Source organism: Triturus cristatus, chromosome 1_1 (genome assembly GCF_964204655.1).
Source record: "Triturus cristatus chromosome 1_1, aTriCri1.1, whole genome shotgun sequence".
Classification (NCBI taxonomy): Eukaryota; Metazoa; Chordata; class Amphibia; order Caudata; family Salamandridae; genus Triturus; species Triturus cristatus.
In genome coordinates, this window is record NC_140579.1 from 10,283,642 (window position 1) to 10,302,183 (window position 18,542).

General features: G+C 45.4%; 1 protein-coding gene across 2 annotated transcripts in view; it reads left to right on the forward strand.

The window, feature by feature from the left end:
* ITGA3 (integrin subunit alpha 3) overlaps positions 1 to 18,542 on the forward strand; it is a 271,979-nt gene that overhangs the window by 130,661 nt on the left and 122,776 nt on the right. For both annotated transcript variants that reach the window (XM_085613769.1, XM_085613860.1), the window contains exon 2: positions 15,574 to 15,701. In XM_085613769.1, the coding sequence (XP_085469895.1) occupies positions 15,574 to 15,701 (128 nt within the window). The remainder of the gene's footprint in view (positions 1 to 15,573; positions 15,702 to 18,542) is intronic.

The window sequence follows — 18,542 nt, forward strand, 5'->3', positions numbered from 1 at the left end:
CAGTCAGTTCCAGCTGACAGTCATAAAAAGGGTGCGACACAGTCCAGTAACTCAGCGGCTCCTGTTAAAGGGACATGCAACTATTGTAAACAGCCAGGTCATTATATAAACGATTGTGCAGTTCTGAAACATAATATCTCTACGGGTAAAACCAAGGAGAGACCGCGTGCACCTAGACAGGATCAGATCGAACAACAAGTACTTCAGAATGTACAGCCTATGCAAGCTTCACAACAGACCGTAGCAGTACCACAGTCACAGCCTATTGCCGCAGCACAAAACACGACACAACAGATGTACCAGTATGCACAAAATGACTATCCCGATTATCAGCGATACACATGAAACAGCCTAGAGAGGGAGATGGCTTGCCTCTTATTGAGGTTCCTGTAGATCAGGAAGGTCCTTATGTACATAGTCAAGTATTAGGGAAAGACAGAAAATTTTTAGTTGATACAGGGGCAAGCAGAACAACTATAAGTCACACCGAAGTTCCAGGGGCACCCCTCTCAGGCTCACAAAATATTTCCCTTGGTTTTTCAGGAAAGCCTACTATTAACGAAGTATCGCAACCTCTTCCCCTTACAGTTGGTCCATTGACACGGACTACAGATTTATTGCTTACAAAATCATGCCCAGAAAACTTGTTAGGTATAAAGACACTGAAAGCTCTAGGAGCTGTAATATGTTGTTCCCCGGAGGGGGTACGACTATTCTTGCGTGACTTTAAAGGTCACTATGTATTAAAAGACATGGATCACCGATTACAGAATGTCCCTGCACATTTATGGGCACAAGGCCCCACTGATGTAGGATGTATGCACATTACAACATATCGAGTCACACTCAAAGCAGGAGTGGTATTACCACGAATCCGACAATACAAGTTACCCCCAGATGCTGTAGTGGCTTTGCTGCAAATCATTGACGAGCTCATTGCACAAGGAGTGGTTGTGGAAACCGACTCCAATGTATGTAATTCTCCGATCATTCCAATTCTTAAACGAACTGATCCAAAAGCACCCCCAGTTTATCGATTAATTATTGATCTGCGCGAATTGAATAAATGCATTATACCACAGTATCCCGTGGTCCCAGATATCTCTTCATTATTGACAGCTATTGATTCAGAAGCAACGTTCTTTACTGTAATTGACCTCAAGAACGCCTTCTTTAGCGTCCCAATCGATCCGGAAAGCCAATATTTGTTCGGATTCTGTTTAAATGGACGAAGCTTCAAATTTGCACGCGCACCTCAAGGATTCACAGAAAGCCCCAGCATCTATAGCCAAGCACTGAAAAGACAACTTGACGGTATCCACATGCCTGTTAACACTGCCCTGCTTCAGTATGTCGATGATCTGCTGATCACCGCCCGAAGCGAACCCGAATGTGAAAAAGCATCACTGACGGTTTTACATTTTTTGGCCGACAAGGGGCACAAGGTGTCCCCTTCGAAGCTGCAATTTTGTGTTCAGCAAGTTGTGTACCTTGGGCACTTGCTGTCCAAAGGGGGGAGACAGCTCACACCTGACCGCATCCAGTTAATTATAAACATGCCACCACCCAAGACACAAAAGGAGGTACGGGCCTTCATAGGCCTCACTTCGTACTGTAGACAATGGATTCCCCAATATGCATTTCTAGCAAAACCACTCATTCAGTTGACAACCCAGGAGGCAGCGACATCGAATGTCCTCCCTTGGACTCAGGAACATACACAAGCTTTTGAAGACTTAAAAAAAGCCTTATGTCAAGCACCAGTTTTAGCGACACCATGTTACAGTAAGCCTTTTACACTATTTGTCACAGAACGTGAAGGTACTGCCTTGTCAGTACTCACTCAGGACCAAGCAGGTTCACACAAACCGTGTGCTTACTTTTCTAGCACATTAGATCCAGTAGCCCAGGCTCTGCCTGCGTGCCTGAAATCAGTCGCAGCAACAGCTTTAGCGATCAGACAAAGCGATTCCATAGTATTAGGACACCAATTGACAGTGCAAGTTCCGCATTCCGTGGAAGTTCTTTTAAACCGAACACAGACCCAGCACTTGACTATAGCACGACTGACAGGTTACGAACTAACATTGTTTCAGCCACACATAGAAATCAGACGCTGTAGTACATTAAATCCTGCCACACTTTTGCCATTAAGTGGAACAGACCCATTGGCACATGATTGTATTGAAGTCATTACTATTACGACGAAACCCAGACAAGACTTGACAGACATTCCATTACCAAATCCAGACCTGACACTTTATGTGGATGGTTCATGCATGAGAACAAGTACAGGAGAGTTAGTGGCCGCTTACGCAGTCACGACAGACACCGAAGTTATTGAAACAAATTGTATTAACACCTTGTCAGCTCAAGCAGCAGAGCTCATCGCTCTGACACAAGCCTGTATTCAAGCCAAAAATAAGAGAGTTAACATATACACAGATTCACGTTATGCATTCGGAGTTGTACACGACTTTGGAGTCCTCTGGCGAGAGAGAGGTTATTTGACTTCTCACGGTGCCAACATTCAACACGGTCCCCTCATTCAAGCTCTGTTAGATGCAATACACCTGCCTACTGCGATATCTATCATGAAGTGCAAGGCCCATACAAAGGTCACCGATATCATTTCCCAGGGTAACGACCTGGCAGACCGAACAGCTAAGCAAACAGCTCAGAATCGGACTCATGCAACTGACTTGACAAAGACAATAGTTCCGACATCGACACGCTGCATGACAGTTAGGGATCCCGCCCTTGATGTAATTGACATACAGACACATGCTACACCAGAGGAAATCAAGAAATGGACTGAACTAGGAGGGATCCAAACAGATCAGGGATGGATGACGAAGGGAAAATCTACATGGATTCTCCCCGACTCCATGGTTCAAATTATCATTAACACAATACATAATCCAGCGCATCTAGGGGAGAAAGCTATGCTAGACAGTATTCAAAACATTTGGTTCAACAAACACTTACGAGCAGCAGCCAAACAGAAAGTGCGTACTTGCATGATTTGTTGTCAGTTCAACCCAGGTAAAAGCATTCCCGTAGAACAAGGTGGATTTCAACCTCCCGATCACCCTTTTGAAGTCCTCCAGATGGATTATATCCAGATGGAACGTTGTCGAGGATTCAAATATGTCCTCGTAGTTGTATGCACACTTTCCCGTTGGACAGAAGCATATCCAGTCCCAGATTACACTGCTCCGACCACTGCCAAGCAGCTGGTTCGTGAATTCTTCCCACGGTATGGTTTGCCCCGTATTGTGTACTCAGATAACGGTCAGCCGTTCTCATCCGAGCTAATGAAACACATTTCACTCCTGTTAGGCTATCAGTGGAAATTCCACTGTGTCCGGCATCCCGAGGCAGCAGGTCTCGTGGAGCGTCATAATCAGACTCTGAAAATTCGACTTTCTAAAATCTGCAGAGAGAAAGGCGTCGACTGGATAGTAGCTTTACCAGTTGCGCTCTTTTACATAAGAATGGTAGCACACTCTCGAACAGGGCTATCCCCGTACGAGGTGGTCTTCGGTAGGCCACCAAATATGTGGGGGACGCCTATACCTCGTAAAATCACTGACGTTGATTGTAATATGCTGACAGATTACCTAGCTTCCTTGATGTCTGCACTACAATCTTGTCGTTCACAGGTAGCTGCAGCCTTTCCCGATAACACCGAGGTGAAGCCCCATGAAGTGGTTCCTGGTGATCATGTCTTCATAAGAAACTTCGACAGGAGGAGCCCGCTGGAGCCCCGCTGGCAAACGCCGAAATTAGTACTTCTGACCACGAGGACAGCAGTGAAGATTGAGGGTCGCAAAGGTTGGCTACACTCGAGCCACATCAAGAAATTTCATGGACTGCCTTCAGATTTGAACTCTCAGCCCTGCCCTCCTCCACAGACTGACTCAAAACTCCCCCTGGTCGAGAATACTGAGTCCCAGGACTATAAACTGAAATTACGGTCTAGCAAGTCAGACAGTTTGATTGTTTAAGTCCTCTCCTAGGTGAATCGGTTAAATTAGTCTCTGACATGTATCCCCTAGACCGAAATAGAGAAAGAGATAGACAGATACAGCTCAAGAAACGTGCATATTGTAAATCACTTCGTAGTCACTGTATAGTGACATTATTGATTATGTTTTTTCTAAGTCTTCTGATTATTGCTGCAAGCATACTGTTGCACATATACTACCCTATTTTCAAGCGTGCTTTCAATGTTACTACCGAACATTCTTTTAGCGAACTATCTCCGCATGAGTTACCCTACAGACTTGCGCTGCGCAACAATACATTCATTAGTATGTTACACCACTCTCATCAGACCAACAACGCTACAAATTGTTGGATATGTGGCCGGCTCCCTCCCTACCAGAACTACAAGGGAGTTCTGCCCCTCTTTCCGTATCCATTCACACACAATGGTTCCTGTGGCGCATGGTTCAGTTTGATTAATTCTTTAGATTCAGATACTGTAGTTTGCCAAGGCAACTGGGTATGGGGAAACCTGAACTTAGTTTTGCTTAAAGTCTGTTATCCTAACAAGGAGGGACTTCCCAAAAGGACAGGAACTGATCTAGAAAATGAAGTATATGGATTAGGTAACTTTACACTTAACCTCATGATTCTGAATGTTGAATCCGAAGCTGCACCAGTCTTGCCTGCTATGTCAGTATTACCAGTCAAAGGTGAATTATGTATAAGAAAGAATGGTTCAGTACACCTGGGTCATAGTAAATGTACTACTGTGATCGAATTCAGTGATCAAGGCAAGTCTACATTCAGAGCTTCCCGTCATTCCTACTTCGTTTGTGGTCATACCGCATATATACGTTTACCTCTAGATTGGGATGGTACCTGTTACATTGCATTCCTTCTGCCACCTGTTTTCCTAGCCCCTCCTGATTATCATAGAAATACCCATCTAGTACACAATAGACCCCAGAGAGATCTCCCGATTGTCGACTACACTGAAACGGCATGGGAGCAATACACAGACTTCAATAAGGGTTTCTTTCCCTACATAGGTGCTGTCCTTAATAGTAAGTTGATACGCAAATTGACCAGAACCCTTGAAGCAGTAGTGAATGAAACTACCTCTGCCCTAGGCAACTTAACAGAGGAGCAGTCTGCGATGCGGATTGTTGTTCTCCAAAATCGTCTTGTCCTTGACGTCATCCTGGCCGATAGGGGCGGAGCCTGTAGAGTCATCGGATCTAGCTGCTGTGTTTTCATTCCAGAAAACGCGCCATCAGTATACAAAGCCATAACTCGACTTCATAAGATTGCAAGTTTGATACACCAGAATCCAGGCACCTGGTCTTGGTCCGGTTGGTTCTGGAGTGTGTTGGCAGCCTGGGGATGGAAGGTCCTATCCTTCCTAGGTATTGCCCTTCTCATAGTATTCAGTTGCTGCCTGTGTCTACAATGTGGGCCAGCAATTTGCGGCCTGTGTACCACATCATGTATTCCACATCCAAGTTCTCATCCAAAATCCCGGAAGAAGAAAGAAGAGCAAATGATGTTACATGAACAGATTGATGGATTCATGAGGATCGATATTTCATGAAGGGTCCGTAGGGGACAAGGAGGGAATGAGGAAATATGAATTTTATGATCAATTGTGTCCCCTATCTTAGACCCCAACGGCTCCATGTACGTACTACAAGTACATGTATGTTCCCTCCACTTCCAGCTATGAAGACGCAAATACATTTGTGTCCAACGTCAACATGTCCTCCTTCAGATCCACCATGAATGGGTCGGATACTCCGTTCCTAAGTATGCTTTGCCACCGTCTTTATATGGTGTACCTTTCACGTTTTTCAGCTCTGGCAAGTTAGGCCCTGAATTCTGCCATCGAGCCTCTTCCTGCCTTCTGCCTCTGAATGCTCCAGCCTGGACCTACATCTGTATCCATGACCTTTGTCTTACTCCCTGCGCGGCTAACGGTGCCCGGCTCGGCCTGTTGCCTGCCAAGACTGTATTCAGCCTTCAAGTTATCTGCTCCGCTCCTCGAAAAATACATTCCTGTCTAGTAGTTTAGGTAAACATCCTTCCAGCTGCAGAGCAAAGGGCCCGGCCTCACTGTCTCCGTGCAAGTAATTCATAGCTCCTGTTACCATGGTAGGCCCATGCCCCCTCGCATCTCATGTAGACACATAGATGCTTATTCACGCACTAGCAGTCAGTATAGAATAGCCTCTGCTTGAGAGACCCTTCCTTCCAGATAATACAGTTCCCTAAACACAAGATATTAGATACGATTTGGGATTAGGTTGTTCTGACATCCCAGACTTCTGTCTCCTCATATGGGGCTCAATGTCAAGTCCCCTTCACCCTCTAGTTCCACGTCAGTCACACGTCATGCTGCTGCACGCGCATCTCTGCCAAGTATTTCTGCTGACATTGCAGGATTCTCTTAATGGATCCACCCACCTGTGACCTCCTCTTAATGACGTTTCTAGTACATGCCCTTATGCACGCCTATTGTAACGCCTTTTTCATTACGTATGTGTATTCTTATCTCTCTTATCAACTGTTACGCCTTCTACATCTGCTTCTACTGTAATGCATTGACTATATATATGATAACCTGTCAATAATGTATGCGGAATCCCTTCCTGAACCTTCGTGGTGACGGAATCCGATTGCCTGGTTCGAACCAATTCCTTTGTAAGGAATAAAGCCCCTTTTATAACCTCAAATACCACGGATTCTGCCTCTTATTTTTCTGAGTTATTCTTATTGAACTTTACCGCATAAAAATAGTACAGGTAATTTAAATATTTACCACATATTCACCATGCCACATAATACCACTACACACCACACAATTGCACAAACCATTCCAATTTAACCCACATAATTCCACTTCAAGCTACATACATCCACTCCAAACCAAAACACATGGGTAGAAGACATTATCATTTACAACGCCAATTGCTCTAACTCTTGCAAATGCGAGACCGATTGCATTGCAATTGCTTGTTTTTATGGTTTGAGTCGCAGATCGTTGTTTGTCATCCGTGTTTGTAACCTGGTGAGATCTGAGCGCAGTGTGATATTGTCTTAAATCAAGGATGTCCTAAGGTAGATCTGGGTGTCATCGGCATATTGGTGTACGAGACTTCTGTACCGCTATAAACGGACCCCGTTTGTTTGATGTGCATGCTGAATAGCCTGGGTGCAAACAGACAATCCTGAGAAACCCACAGGACACTAACAAGGGGACTGAGGACTGACCACTGACTTTGACTTATTGGGTTCTCGTCGAAAGATGGAGGTGAACCAGTTGCGCCCTGGGCCACGGATCCTTATGTGATATTTAAAGATGACATTAGGCGCCCAGGATTGACTGTGTCGAAAGGCACAGTGAGAGTTGAAAGTACCAAGAGACACAAATTACACCCATCCAACCTCTTTTAAACATATTTAAAGATTTTCAGCGTATCTGTCTCCCAGCGCTACATCCCCAGCGGGAACGTGATTGACATCAAGGTAGGAGCTCTCCATAGTGGACGGTTGGGTAGACACCCACTCCCGATGGCTTTGCCTAGCCCCGGGAGGTTGGTGAGGCATCTATAGCTGGAAGGGAAGCTGGGATCCAGATTTGGTTTCCTTACAACAGGTGTCATTTGGCCACATTTTAGAGTTGATTGTTTCACTCCATTTCTCAGCAGAATACTGAATACTTTATTATACAGTTAATTAAAACCATAACATACAAACGTATTAATAAAATTCAAGGATTAAAATATATTTCTCAGCATGCATTCCAAACATTTGTTTGATGAAGTTCGCAGTAGGCTTTGGTGGTAATAGGTCGGTTTAAGGTATCAATTTGCCTGATGCGCGCCTCTAGGCGTGCAGGTGTGAACTAATACCATTGTCTGGGTGTCTTAGGACTGAAGGGGCACTGCAAGTGTAGAGAGGTGGATAGATCAGTGGCATTACTACTGCTGTGCCACCAGGGGGCACTTTAATGTTGCTTTATCTGAAACTTAAAATTGAAAACTACATCTCAGATTTTTTGGGTGATTTTCCAGCTACAAAAAATGTATGACATGATACCTTTGGTTTAAAAGTAAAATGTGTGTTTTTGTTTTTTACCCGCTTAAAAATTATGGAAGTCTGGAATGAATATTTACTCCATAAGAAATAAAAATGCCCATACTTAAAACCTTATCTGTAGCCGTGGTTGAAGTAGTTTAATCTGTAAAGGCATTCAAGATGCTGTTGAGACCTGCGGAGTGAGGGTTGAGGCTTGCAAAGTGAGGGTTGAGTCTTGCCACGTGAGGGTTGAGGCTTGCCAAGTGAGAGTTGAGGCTTGCCAAGTGAAAGTTGAGGCTTGTCAAGTGAGGGTTGAGGCTTGCCGAATGAGGGTTGAGGCTTGTCAAGTGAGGGTTAAGGCTTGCCGAATGAGGGTTGAGGCTTGTCAAGTGAGGGTTGAGACTTGCCGAATGAGGGTTGAGGCTTGTCAAGTGAGGGTTAAGGCTTGCCGAATGAGGGTTGAGGCTTGTCAAGTGAGGGTTAGGGCTTGCCGAATGAGGGTTGAGGCTTGTCAAGTGAGGGTTAGGGCTTGCCGAATGAGGGTTGAGGCTTGTCAAGTGAGGGTTGAGGCTTGCCACGCGAGGGTTGAGGCTTGCCGAATGAGGGTTGAGGCTTGTCAAGTGAGGGTTGAGGCTTGCTGAATGAGGGTTGAGGCTTGTCAAGTGAGGGTTGAGGCTTGCCGAATGAGGGTTGAGGCTTGCCGAATGAGGGTTGAGGCTTGTCAAGTGAGGGTTGAGGCTTGCCGAATGAGGGTTGAGGCTTGTCAAGTGAGGGTTGAGACTTGCCGAATGAGGGTTGAGGCTTGTCAAGTGAGGGTTGAGGCTTGCCGAATGAGGGTTGAGGCTTGTCAAGTGAGGGTTGAGGCTTGCCGAATGAGGGTTGAGGCTTGTCAAGTGAGGGTTGAGGCTTGCCGAATGAGGGTTGAGGCTTGTCAAGTGAGGGTTGAGGCTTGCCGAGTGAGGGTTGAGGCTTGTCAAGTGAGGCTCACTTGCCACCTCTGAGGTTGTCTGCTTCTGCTAACCCTGACCGGTGCGGTCTCAAGGCCAGCCCTGACCCTCCCAGCTCTGGTCTGCAGGCTCCAAGCTGCAGGTCTTTGAACTTTGCAATCCTAATCCCGGCTCTGCTTTCCCTGTTTTATGGCCGGAAAACCTAAGACCACCTTTATTCTCTGTTGAATCTCTTAACTTCCTGCTGCTTTAAAGGTTGATGAGTTTCGAAGGAAATTGAAAACCTTTCTTTTTTGTAAAATCTGCCCCATCATCTCGCTTTTAGTCTCGTAGTGCCTGAGTAGCCTTGGTGAACATTGTGCCTTATACACAAAGACATTACTCTGGACGTGGTGTTTCCAACTTGCAAAACACTTTCTGCTCTAAACCAGGAGCTCGCCCGCCCTTCTGACCACGCAGACTGTGGAATCCAGGGATGCCAAGTTTCAAGCCGGCCCTAATGTGTGACATCTTCACGTTTCTATTGTGCTTATGTGTGAATTTTTTTATGTCTAATGTGTGACACATTGAGTGACGCTTCATAGCGGATTTCATCATTGACTGAAAAACAAGCAGTTCCGCTGGGCCAGCTGTCACCGTGTGATCTACTTACCACAAGCGTTGCCACAACCTGTGATAGCCACACACCCAGCGGGAGAATGGCACAGGAGTGGGTGGCATGGGGCTAGTAAAGGCCCCAGATCTCTCCAGTTTTCCATTTCCAAGCTTGAGAATTCCACCACTTGGAGTGGTTTCTTTGAATGCTGGGACCTGCTATCCTCAAGTTATGGAATAAAAGGACTGTCGTACCTGGATGCAAAATAACACATCTGAATGGGATGTGCGGCCTGGCCATGAACCCTGAGAGCCTTGTCGCTTTGCATATCTGAGGAGTGAACTGATTACAGAGCAACAGCTCTCAGCACCAGTTCTCCTCTCCAAAAACGTCCCTCCAAGCTGATGCACCCCAGACTGCTTTAGAAGACCCCCCCTTCAGACCCCTTTTGAGGCAATACTTGTAGCAGCTGCAGCACTGCCCTCTCGGCACTGACCGCCGCACTCACTCGGTTCATGACCCTTAAGCGTGCCCATTCTCTGGCTCTCCCAGGCCCCCCATGCGGCCCCCTTCTCTCAGGCTCGTGCAATGGTCTATTCATGATCCTTTTATTTATTTATTTATTTTTTGACATTTGTAGAGCGCTAACAAATACCCGTGGGCGTCTCGGCGCTAGACTAAGCATCTGACTCTCCTAGGCAAGGAGGATCAAGGGGGTTCACTGATTAAAGAGCCATGTTTTTAGGCTCTTACGGAACTGAGTTAAAGATGTGCTGGATCTGATTTGCTGAGGCAGCGTGTTCCAGATCTTGGGTGCTGCTACTATAAAGCGGCGATCACCCCATGAGACAGTTTTAGAACGAGGGACCACCAGCCTATTGAGGGTCATGGATCTGAGTTGTCTAGTGGGTTTGTACAGTTTAAGTTGGTCTTTCAAATAGTGTGGACCTTGATCGTGTAGGATTTTATAGATTATACAAAGGGATTTGAATGTGATCCTGTTCTTAATAGTTAGCCAGTGGAGTGTCCTGATGGTATCCGAGATGTGCGCGAACTTGGGTGTTCTTGTCAGGAGACGTGCTGCCGCGTTCTGTATGGTTTGGAGTTTTTTTGTAACTCTGGATTGACTGTTGAGAAAAAGTGAGTTACAATAGTCCAAAGAAGGGAGGACCAGAGAGGTAACCAGAGTTTTGGCAGCATCATCTGGAAGAAATGGCATGATTTTTTTAATCATCTTCAGTTTGTAGTGGGCAGTAGCTGCAACTTTATTAGCATGTGCCATAAAGTTGAGGTGATCATCGAAGATGATTCCCAGATTCCTGACCTTGGTAGTTGGGTTAGGTAGAGTGCCGAACTCAGGGGGCCACCAGAGAGTGGACCAGGTCGGTGAGAGGGATCCGAAGATGACCACCTCCGTTTTATCGGAATTAAGTTTTAGGCAATTGCCTGCCATCCACTCTCCTATCCGGCTCATGGTATTTTGAAAGTGTTCTGCCACTTCTGTCCCCTTACCTTTGATGGCCAATACCAGTTGGGTATCATCGGCGTAGGAGGTTAGGCTCATCCCAGCTGATTTAATTATACTTGCAAGGTCCGACACATAGATATTGAATAGTGTCGGACTAAGGGAAGAGCCTTGGGGAACTCCACAAGGGAGTGACAGCTTGGTAGACTGATATGGACCCAGGGTCACCACCTGTGTTCTGTCGGCTAGGAAGGACGAGAGCAGCTCTTTTGCCAACTGATCATTACCCTTCTTTCCGACACGGTCGACCAAGATCTTATGATCGACCGTGTCAAAGGCTGCCGAGAGATCCAACAGCACAAGCAGTGCTGTCATGCCCTGATCGCGGATGGTTCTAATATCATCGGCTGCCTTGAGAAGGGCAGTTTCCGTGCCGTGATATTTGCGGAAGCCGTACTGAGTGTCATCCAGGAGAAGATTAGTCTCTAGATATTCGGAGAGCTGCTGGTTCATTGCCTTTTCTACCACCTTAGCTAGGAAAGTAAGACTAGCAATGGGCCTATAGTTCTTGAGTTCTGCTGTATCAAGACCGGGTTTTTTCAATAAAGGTTTGATCAGCGTATTTTTAAGACAATCTGGGTATATCCCGGAGGTCAGTATGGTGTTACAGACCTGTGTGATGACAGGGATGGTAGTGTCCATCGCCAAGGAGAACATTGCGGGAGGGCAAGGGTCCAAGGCCGAGCCTGATTTGATGGATTTCATAATGGTGGTTATCTGATCAGCCGAAAGAGTCCTAAAGCTGGACAACGAGCTACTGGGACTGATGTCAACAGGAGAAGCTTTACTGCCGGTATTTGTGGAGGAAAAGGCTTGATAAATATTGTTAACCTTGAAGTAAAAAAAATTCTGACAACGCGTCACAAAGTGGTTGGGACGGAGGTGGAAGTAGATCTGGAGCATTACCAGACAGGGTTTTTGTTATAGTGAATAGTTGTCTACTAGAATTTTTTGAGGATTCAATTTGCTGCGAGAAATATATTTTTTTGGCAGCAGCAATCGTGGATTTATAGATGGCCAGTGATTCTTTGTATATTGTCTTGGATTTGGCATCATAACTTCTGCGCCATTGCCTTTCTTTATTCCTACATATTTGTTTTTGGGCTCGTAGTTCATCCGTGAACCAAGGTGCTGTCGGGGTGCTCCTGTTCCTGGAATAACGCCTAGTAGGTACCAGTTGATTCGATGCCATACTGAACCAGACATGAAGTTGGTTAGTAGCGGTGGTAGGATCATCCGATAAAGTAGGGCGAGTTTCTTCCAGTAGTGTGGCGAATTTATCCTGGTCTAAATTCGTCCAGACTTTAAAGGGAAGGGTTGTTGGAGCTATAGCCTTATTCTTCACTACTTCCTTCAGTTTTAGACTGCTGAAGATGGCATAATGATCCGTCCAAGGCATGGGCGAGATATGTAATATATGTAAGCCCTCTGCATTGGAAAAGATGCCATCCAGCGTATGTCCTGCTTTATGAGTGGGGGCTGTGACTAGTTGTCTGAGACCCATGATTTCAAGGTCTGAGATGAGAGCGTCGGTGTCCCTATCAGTCAGTTGTTCCAGATGAAAATTCATATCACCCATTATTGTGATAGATTCATCTGTAGCCATGCCTTCTGTTAATACACTGAGGTTGGCGAGGAAGTCTGCTTTGTTCCCCGGGGGACGATATAGAAGTACACCCTTATAGTTATACAAGGCTGTGAGCTTTATGTTAAAATACATAGCTTCACAAGCGATGTCAGGAATGGGTGCTGTTCGGATTTCTAGCCTCTCTCTAATTATTATCGCTATGCCCCCACCCTTTTTGCCAACCCTGTCCTTTATAACCGGGCGGAACTGCCACCACGAGGTCGGGGCCTGAGGCATCGTCTGTCCAGGTTTCCGTGATGTACAGCACATCCAGGTTATTGTCAAGAATGAGGTCAGCGATTTCTTGGCTGTGTTTGACTAGGGAGCGTGCATTAATGAGTGCCATGAGAATGGTCGCTTCTTCAGTATCCTTTTCCTGATAGTTTAATACCTTGGTGTTGTACATCCTGATCATGGTGTTACAGTGTAAGCAGGTGTGATGTGCATCGTTATTTAGCAGTGAGGGGACATATATGACGCAGCTTGAGGATGGGGAAGGTTGAAGCCTCATAAGAGTGGAGCGATCGTATGATTGTTTCAAATGTGAGGGAGATGAGACAGGGGTCATGGCCCTGGGCCCGGACTTGGCGCGGACGGGCGCAGACGGGCTTGCCTTTGGCGCGCCTTCGGCGCGCCCGCTGCGCGGACGAGTAGTCTGTCCCATTTATCCGTGAGAGGAGGGCGTGAGGCGGCGAGCAGCTGCAGCGCTACCCCTCCCTCACCCAAGATGGCCAGCCCCTTCCTTCCCGGCGCGAGGGAGCAGCAACGCGCGAGGAGTGAAGGCGAGGCGGTGATCAGGTAAGTGGCAGCAATAGAAGGTTTATATAGGTTTTAAAACGTTTAAAAACATCAAAATTCACAATGTTTAAAAACCGCAAGGTATTCACAATATATTGACAACAGTTAAAACAATTTGCTAACCGCTAAGTAAAAGCCCCCGGCTTCCGCCTCAGGGGAGAGACTAGTGCTAGTCAGCGCTGTGCGAAATGCAGCTGAGTTAAATACTCTGGGAGGGCGGGAGGCGGCGAGCAGCTGCAGCGCTACCCCTCCCTCACCCAAGATGGCCAGCCCCTTCCTTCCCGGCGCGAGGGAGCAGCAACGCGCGAGGAGTGAAGGCGAGGCGGTGATCAGGTAAGTGGCAGCAATAGAAGGTTTATATAGGTTTTAAAACGTTTAAAAACATCAAAATTCACAATGTTTAAAAACCGCAAGGTATTCACAATATATTGACAACAGTTAAAACAATTTGCTAACCGCTAAGTAAAAGCCCCCGGCTTCCGCCTCAGGGGAGAGACTAGTGCTAGTCGTTTTTGTTCCCTTCCTTCTGGCCCCCTCCACCCCATAATGTGAGATACTTGACACATATTGGGTTTGAAAGCCAGATAGTGCCTTCTCTGTCTGCTTCCATAAAGGTTGTCGGGCTCTAGGATAGTTGTACAATGTGTTATTTTAGAACCTTCGTCATGTTCTGAGGCTAGTATCATGAGGAACAGGGTCGGTTTATTTGAGTAGCGTGTCTGAATTATTAACTGCATGCATGTTCTCTGTGTGGGGAAAAAGGGATGCTTAGTTGGCATTTTGGCCTGCGGCCTGTAGCTGGCGTGGGATCGGGCGAGATGTGCCTTAGAGCACAGTGTAAAACCTTGGGGTTGCGTTGGCCCACCCTTTCCACCAGTTGGGCTTGGGGCAATCAGCATGCCCTATGCCACAAGCTGAAGCTCCTCTTGGCTTTGGGCAGATGGTTTATTTGTTGATTGGCCTTACTACCACAGTAAGGCCCTGTCCCTTGGTGCAGGGCAGGGCATATGTAGCTAAATAAGTGACTGCCATGCAGTGTTCTTGAACAGTTGCTATTTGCTGATGTCGAAGACCTGGGGGAATGGGGGGGAGGGGTGGCAAGCATGGTGTGACCGGGCTTCCACCTCTCACCAGGAGTGGCTCCTCCGTTTGAGAGGAACGTCGCCCCTACTTCTGCGAGCGCAACAGGCACACACAAATAAGTAAATGGTTTGTCAATGCCATTTTACATAAATGCTGAAGTGCAGGGGCAGGGGGCGGGGCTGAATTCTGCATTTGCAGGATTACAGCTGCCTCTGCAGTGCGCATGTCGGTGTTGGATGGCTCTATTGCTACGGCCAGCCTGACATGCGCAGTGTGCACCCAGCAATTGATTGCTGGCACAGCCCCCCCCAGCCTAAAAATGAGCGATGGGTTAGCCTGCTCCCACCAATCCTGGAGCTGCTCCCAGCAAGAGAGCAGCTCCAGGGTTGGTTGTATTGGTGTCCACTGAGCAGGAAGAAAGTCCTTCCCTTTCCTGCTCGTGGACGGTGATCGGGGAGAGAGGTGCGCACCCGTGGGAGCAGTATATGGTGAGTTTGGGGCTGTAGCACCCCACAATATTTTTATAGTTGTAGCCGTCACAACCTCTCACCTACAATCTTCACAATGCTCTGGATTTACTGTGGGGCCCAAATATTTTATTTGTTTAACTCTTTTCACGCCGCAGTGCTTTAGAAAAGTCCAGAGAAGACTCAAGAGTATCCCATCCATGCCAGGTTTTCAGGATAAGCACAGATTGCTTAAATTCGTTTTATTCAGATTAATTCTATGTAAATGTATCTTATGTGGACATCCTGATAATCTAGCATGAATCCGGCCTCGCAAGAGCCATGTGTGGCGCCCTCGCTGTTGGTGAATGACAGGTGGTACTGGTGCGACAGATACCAATAGATGATTAGTGACTATTCTGGGCAATTCTCCAAGGTTCAACATATTGTTTTGATTCTAACACCTCTTTGGTTCTTCCACACAGGCTCTTGGCTGGAGCACCGCAGGATGTGGCCCCACCCAACACCAATGCCAACAGGACGGGCGCCTTGTACTACTGCCCCATAACAGCACTGACCGACGACTGCCAGAGAGTGGACTTGGAAGAGAAAAGTCAGTCAAGTATCTGAGCTGAGTAATATCAAACTCACGAGAGGTTATGAGGAGTATTGTCAATACCTAATATCTTTAAATAACCGTTTCCACAATGATTCTCCTGCCGTACAAACTTTTCAATAAGGTCATCATGGTTGTTCTATAGATTGTAGATCTGTATTTGTTTGGAAATTTGTTTTTTAAAAAACTTTTTAAGGTATTGGAGTTCAATAGAAGCGTTCATTGGGCAATTGAAGAAAGTTCGAGTTTTATGGAAATATCTTCATCTAAACAAATTCCTTCTCCTTAATATGAGCTTTCCTAGAAGGCTAACAACACACCTTGACCAATTTCATCTCCAACATCTTGCCGCCTACCAGGGCGCAGGTGATATTAATATTGGTTATGAACTATTGGAGGATAAAATAGCCTGGCATACGACTCATATGAGAAATGTACTCGATTGTATCTGAATTAATGCAAGCCATCACCTTTTAAGAATTAAGAGTGAAGCGAGGGTCTCATCTCAATCGTGGTTTGACCATTCCAGTGAGAAATTAAAAACTGATTTGCGCAGGATACAGTGATAATTTAAACACGACTCTCCTAATATACCAAAAGAAGAAGTCTGTCAATCAAGTGATCAGAAGAAGGAAAATAGTAACTAGCGTGAGCAACAACTGCCGAAGGTCATTGCCATGTGTGATCGCGAAAGATACACGGACAGCCTATTTTTATGTTTTATATGTCTCATCAGCTTTACAGACTCTCCCACTAGTACTTCTAACTGATGTCATCCAATATGATTGCTTTTTTTGGGAAATAATCCAATCCACGATTATATTTTTTATAGTGAGTAGAGCTGCCGGTCCAGACACTATACCGGCTCTTGTCACTAAGTCCAACAGTGAATGGTGGGCAGGTATACTTCTACATTTGTCAAATCCACAGTCTTCCCTGATATTTGGAAGGGCTCTGTGGTTCAGCCAATATTGAAAGAAGGCAATGAAAGCTCACTGTGGAATTATGGATCAATCATCCTATTAGATTTTTCTGAAAAAATTTTCTCATAAAGTTTACTAACTCACCTGGTTGAGTGGGTGTTGGCAAATAACCTTCATCAGATTGAACGGAGAGGATTCTAGGAGGGCCGCTCCACCACTGATCCCTGTCTTGCCCTTTGGGCTATCATTAAGAAATCTTTGTCAGTGAATCAGAGGCTGTGCTGTTGTTTTGTGGACTTCCTCATGGCCTGTGATATGGTAGAAAGAGGGTGGCTCTGGGAGAAACTAGGAGACGGGAAAGTTCCTTGAGATCTTTTATTTTTCACACAGTCATTGCATAGAGCGGACTGGGCACAGTCGAATTGGACTCCTCGGGGGTGGTTATCTGATAGAATTAATGTGGATGGCTTGCATCAAGTTGCGTATTGGCACCTTCTCTTTTTAGCCTCTACATGTCAGACTTGCCAGCTGGTCTGAAAGCAACACAGTCTTTTTCACCAAAAATGCAGTCCCATCATATTCTTTGTCTCCGTTAAGCGGATGATCCAATATTATTGGATTGTACAGCTATTGGCCGACAGAAGAAACGTGACACTGTATCAACATATTGTAGGGAAAACATTTTAAAAATAAATTTAGACAAAGCAAAGATTATGATCTTTGGGAAAAAGTAAATTAAGCCAAAATGATTACTGGATGAAAAGTGACCTGAGGAGGTCAATTCATATAAATACTTAGGGTTGTTGTTTTAAAAAAAAAAAACTGAAATGAGTCAACCATATGTAAATAACAAGGGAAAGAGACCTCTTACAAACCGGGCACTTAATCAAATTTAATCGTACACATAGGCTTTTTTCATTGGCTCCTCTTTCGAAAGCCTATGAAGGTAAAATCCTGCCATTGGCCCTGTATGGAGCAGAGGTTCGGCTATCGGAATCCAGGAACACCCGGGAAGTTGAAGAGAGTACAGTGTTAAAACATATTTGGGATCTGCCGAGAATTTAATCTTACATCTTGGTAAATAATGCCAGGCTCACGTCTCTTAAGCTTCCTTAATAAATTGGCCTTATGAGACGAGGCATCAACTTTTTTAAAATTATGCTGGGAAGAGATTCTCCTAAGTGAAAGGAAATGGGCTATGAGACTTCTCAAAAGAGCCAATGTAATTAAAACCATGGATAGTACTTTTGACACTATAAGACCATGGGTACCATTTCCCAACAAACGTACCCTGAGAGAATCCACCTTTAACGCTTCCTAAAAGCTGGATATGGAATACCTTCTTAAGAAACCGTTCATAATGTTTACATTTAACACCCTTGGTCAGGCAGATGTTTTTCCCTACCTATTTGACAAATCTTCCAAACCCTAAAATGTGCTTAGAATTGCTCAAAATGCGGCGTGGTTGCAATACAGTTTTCTCTCAACTTGGATCGTACAATAGGACTAGGGATAATAATGACATTCGTAATATTTTTTAAAAACAAAATGTTCTATCTCCTATATCTTAATTGATTGCCCTTATTATATAGCCACTCGTAGAATTTTTGAAAAATATGTTTTAAATAAATATATCCGCTTTGGTCAGGGAATGAGGCAACTGCATTTCTGACTAATATCCATTTCTTTGATGTTGCCATAGGCAACGCACGTTTATAAATATTTATTAAACATCAATGGTTAGTTTTTAATGATGTTTGCAATTTTGCTATTTGTATTTTATGAATATATGTCTTAATAAACGTATTTTATTTTAAACAGAATGGTCGGTATTGATTTGCATAAGGTAGGCACAGTGGGTGAATAATGGTGGGTTGGAACGCTACCCTGAGCGATTACCGGTGGTTAGACAATC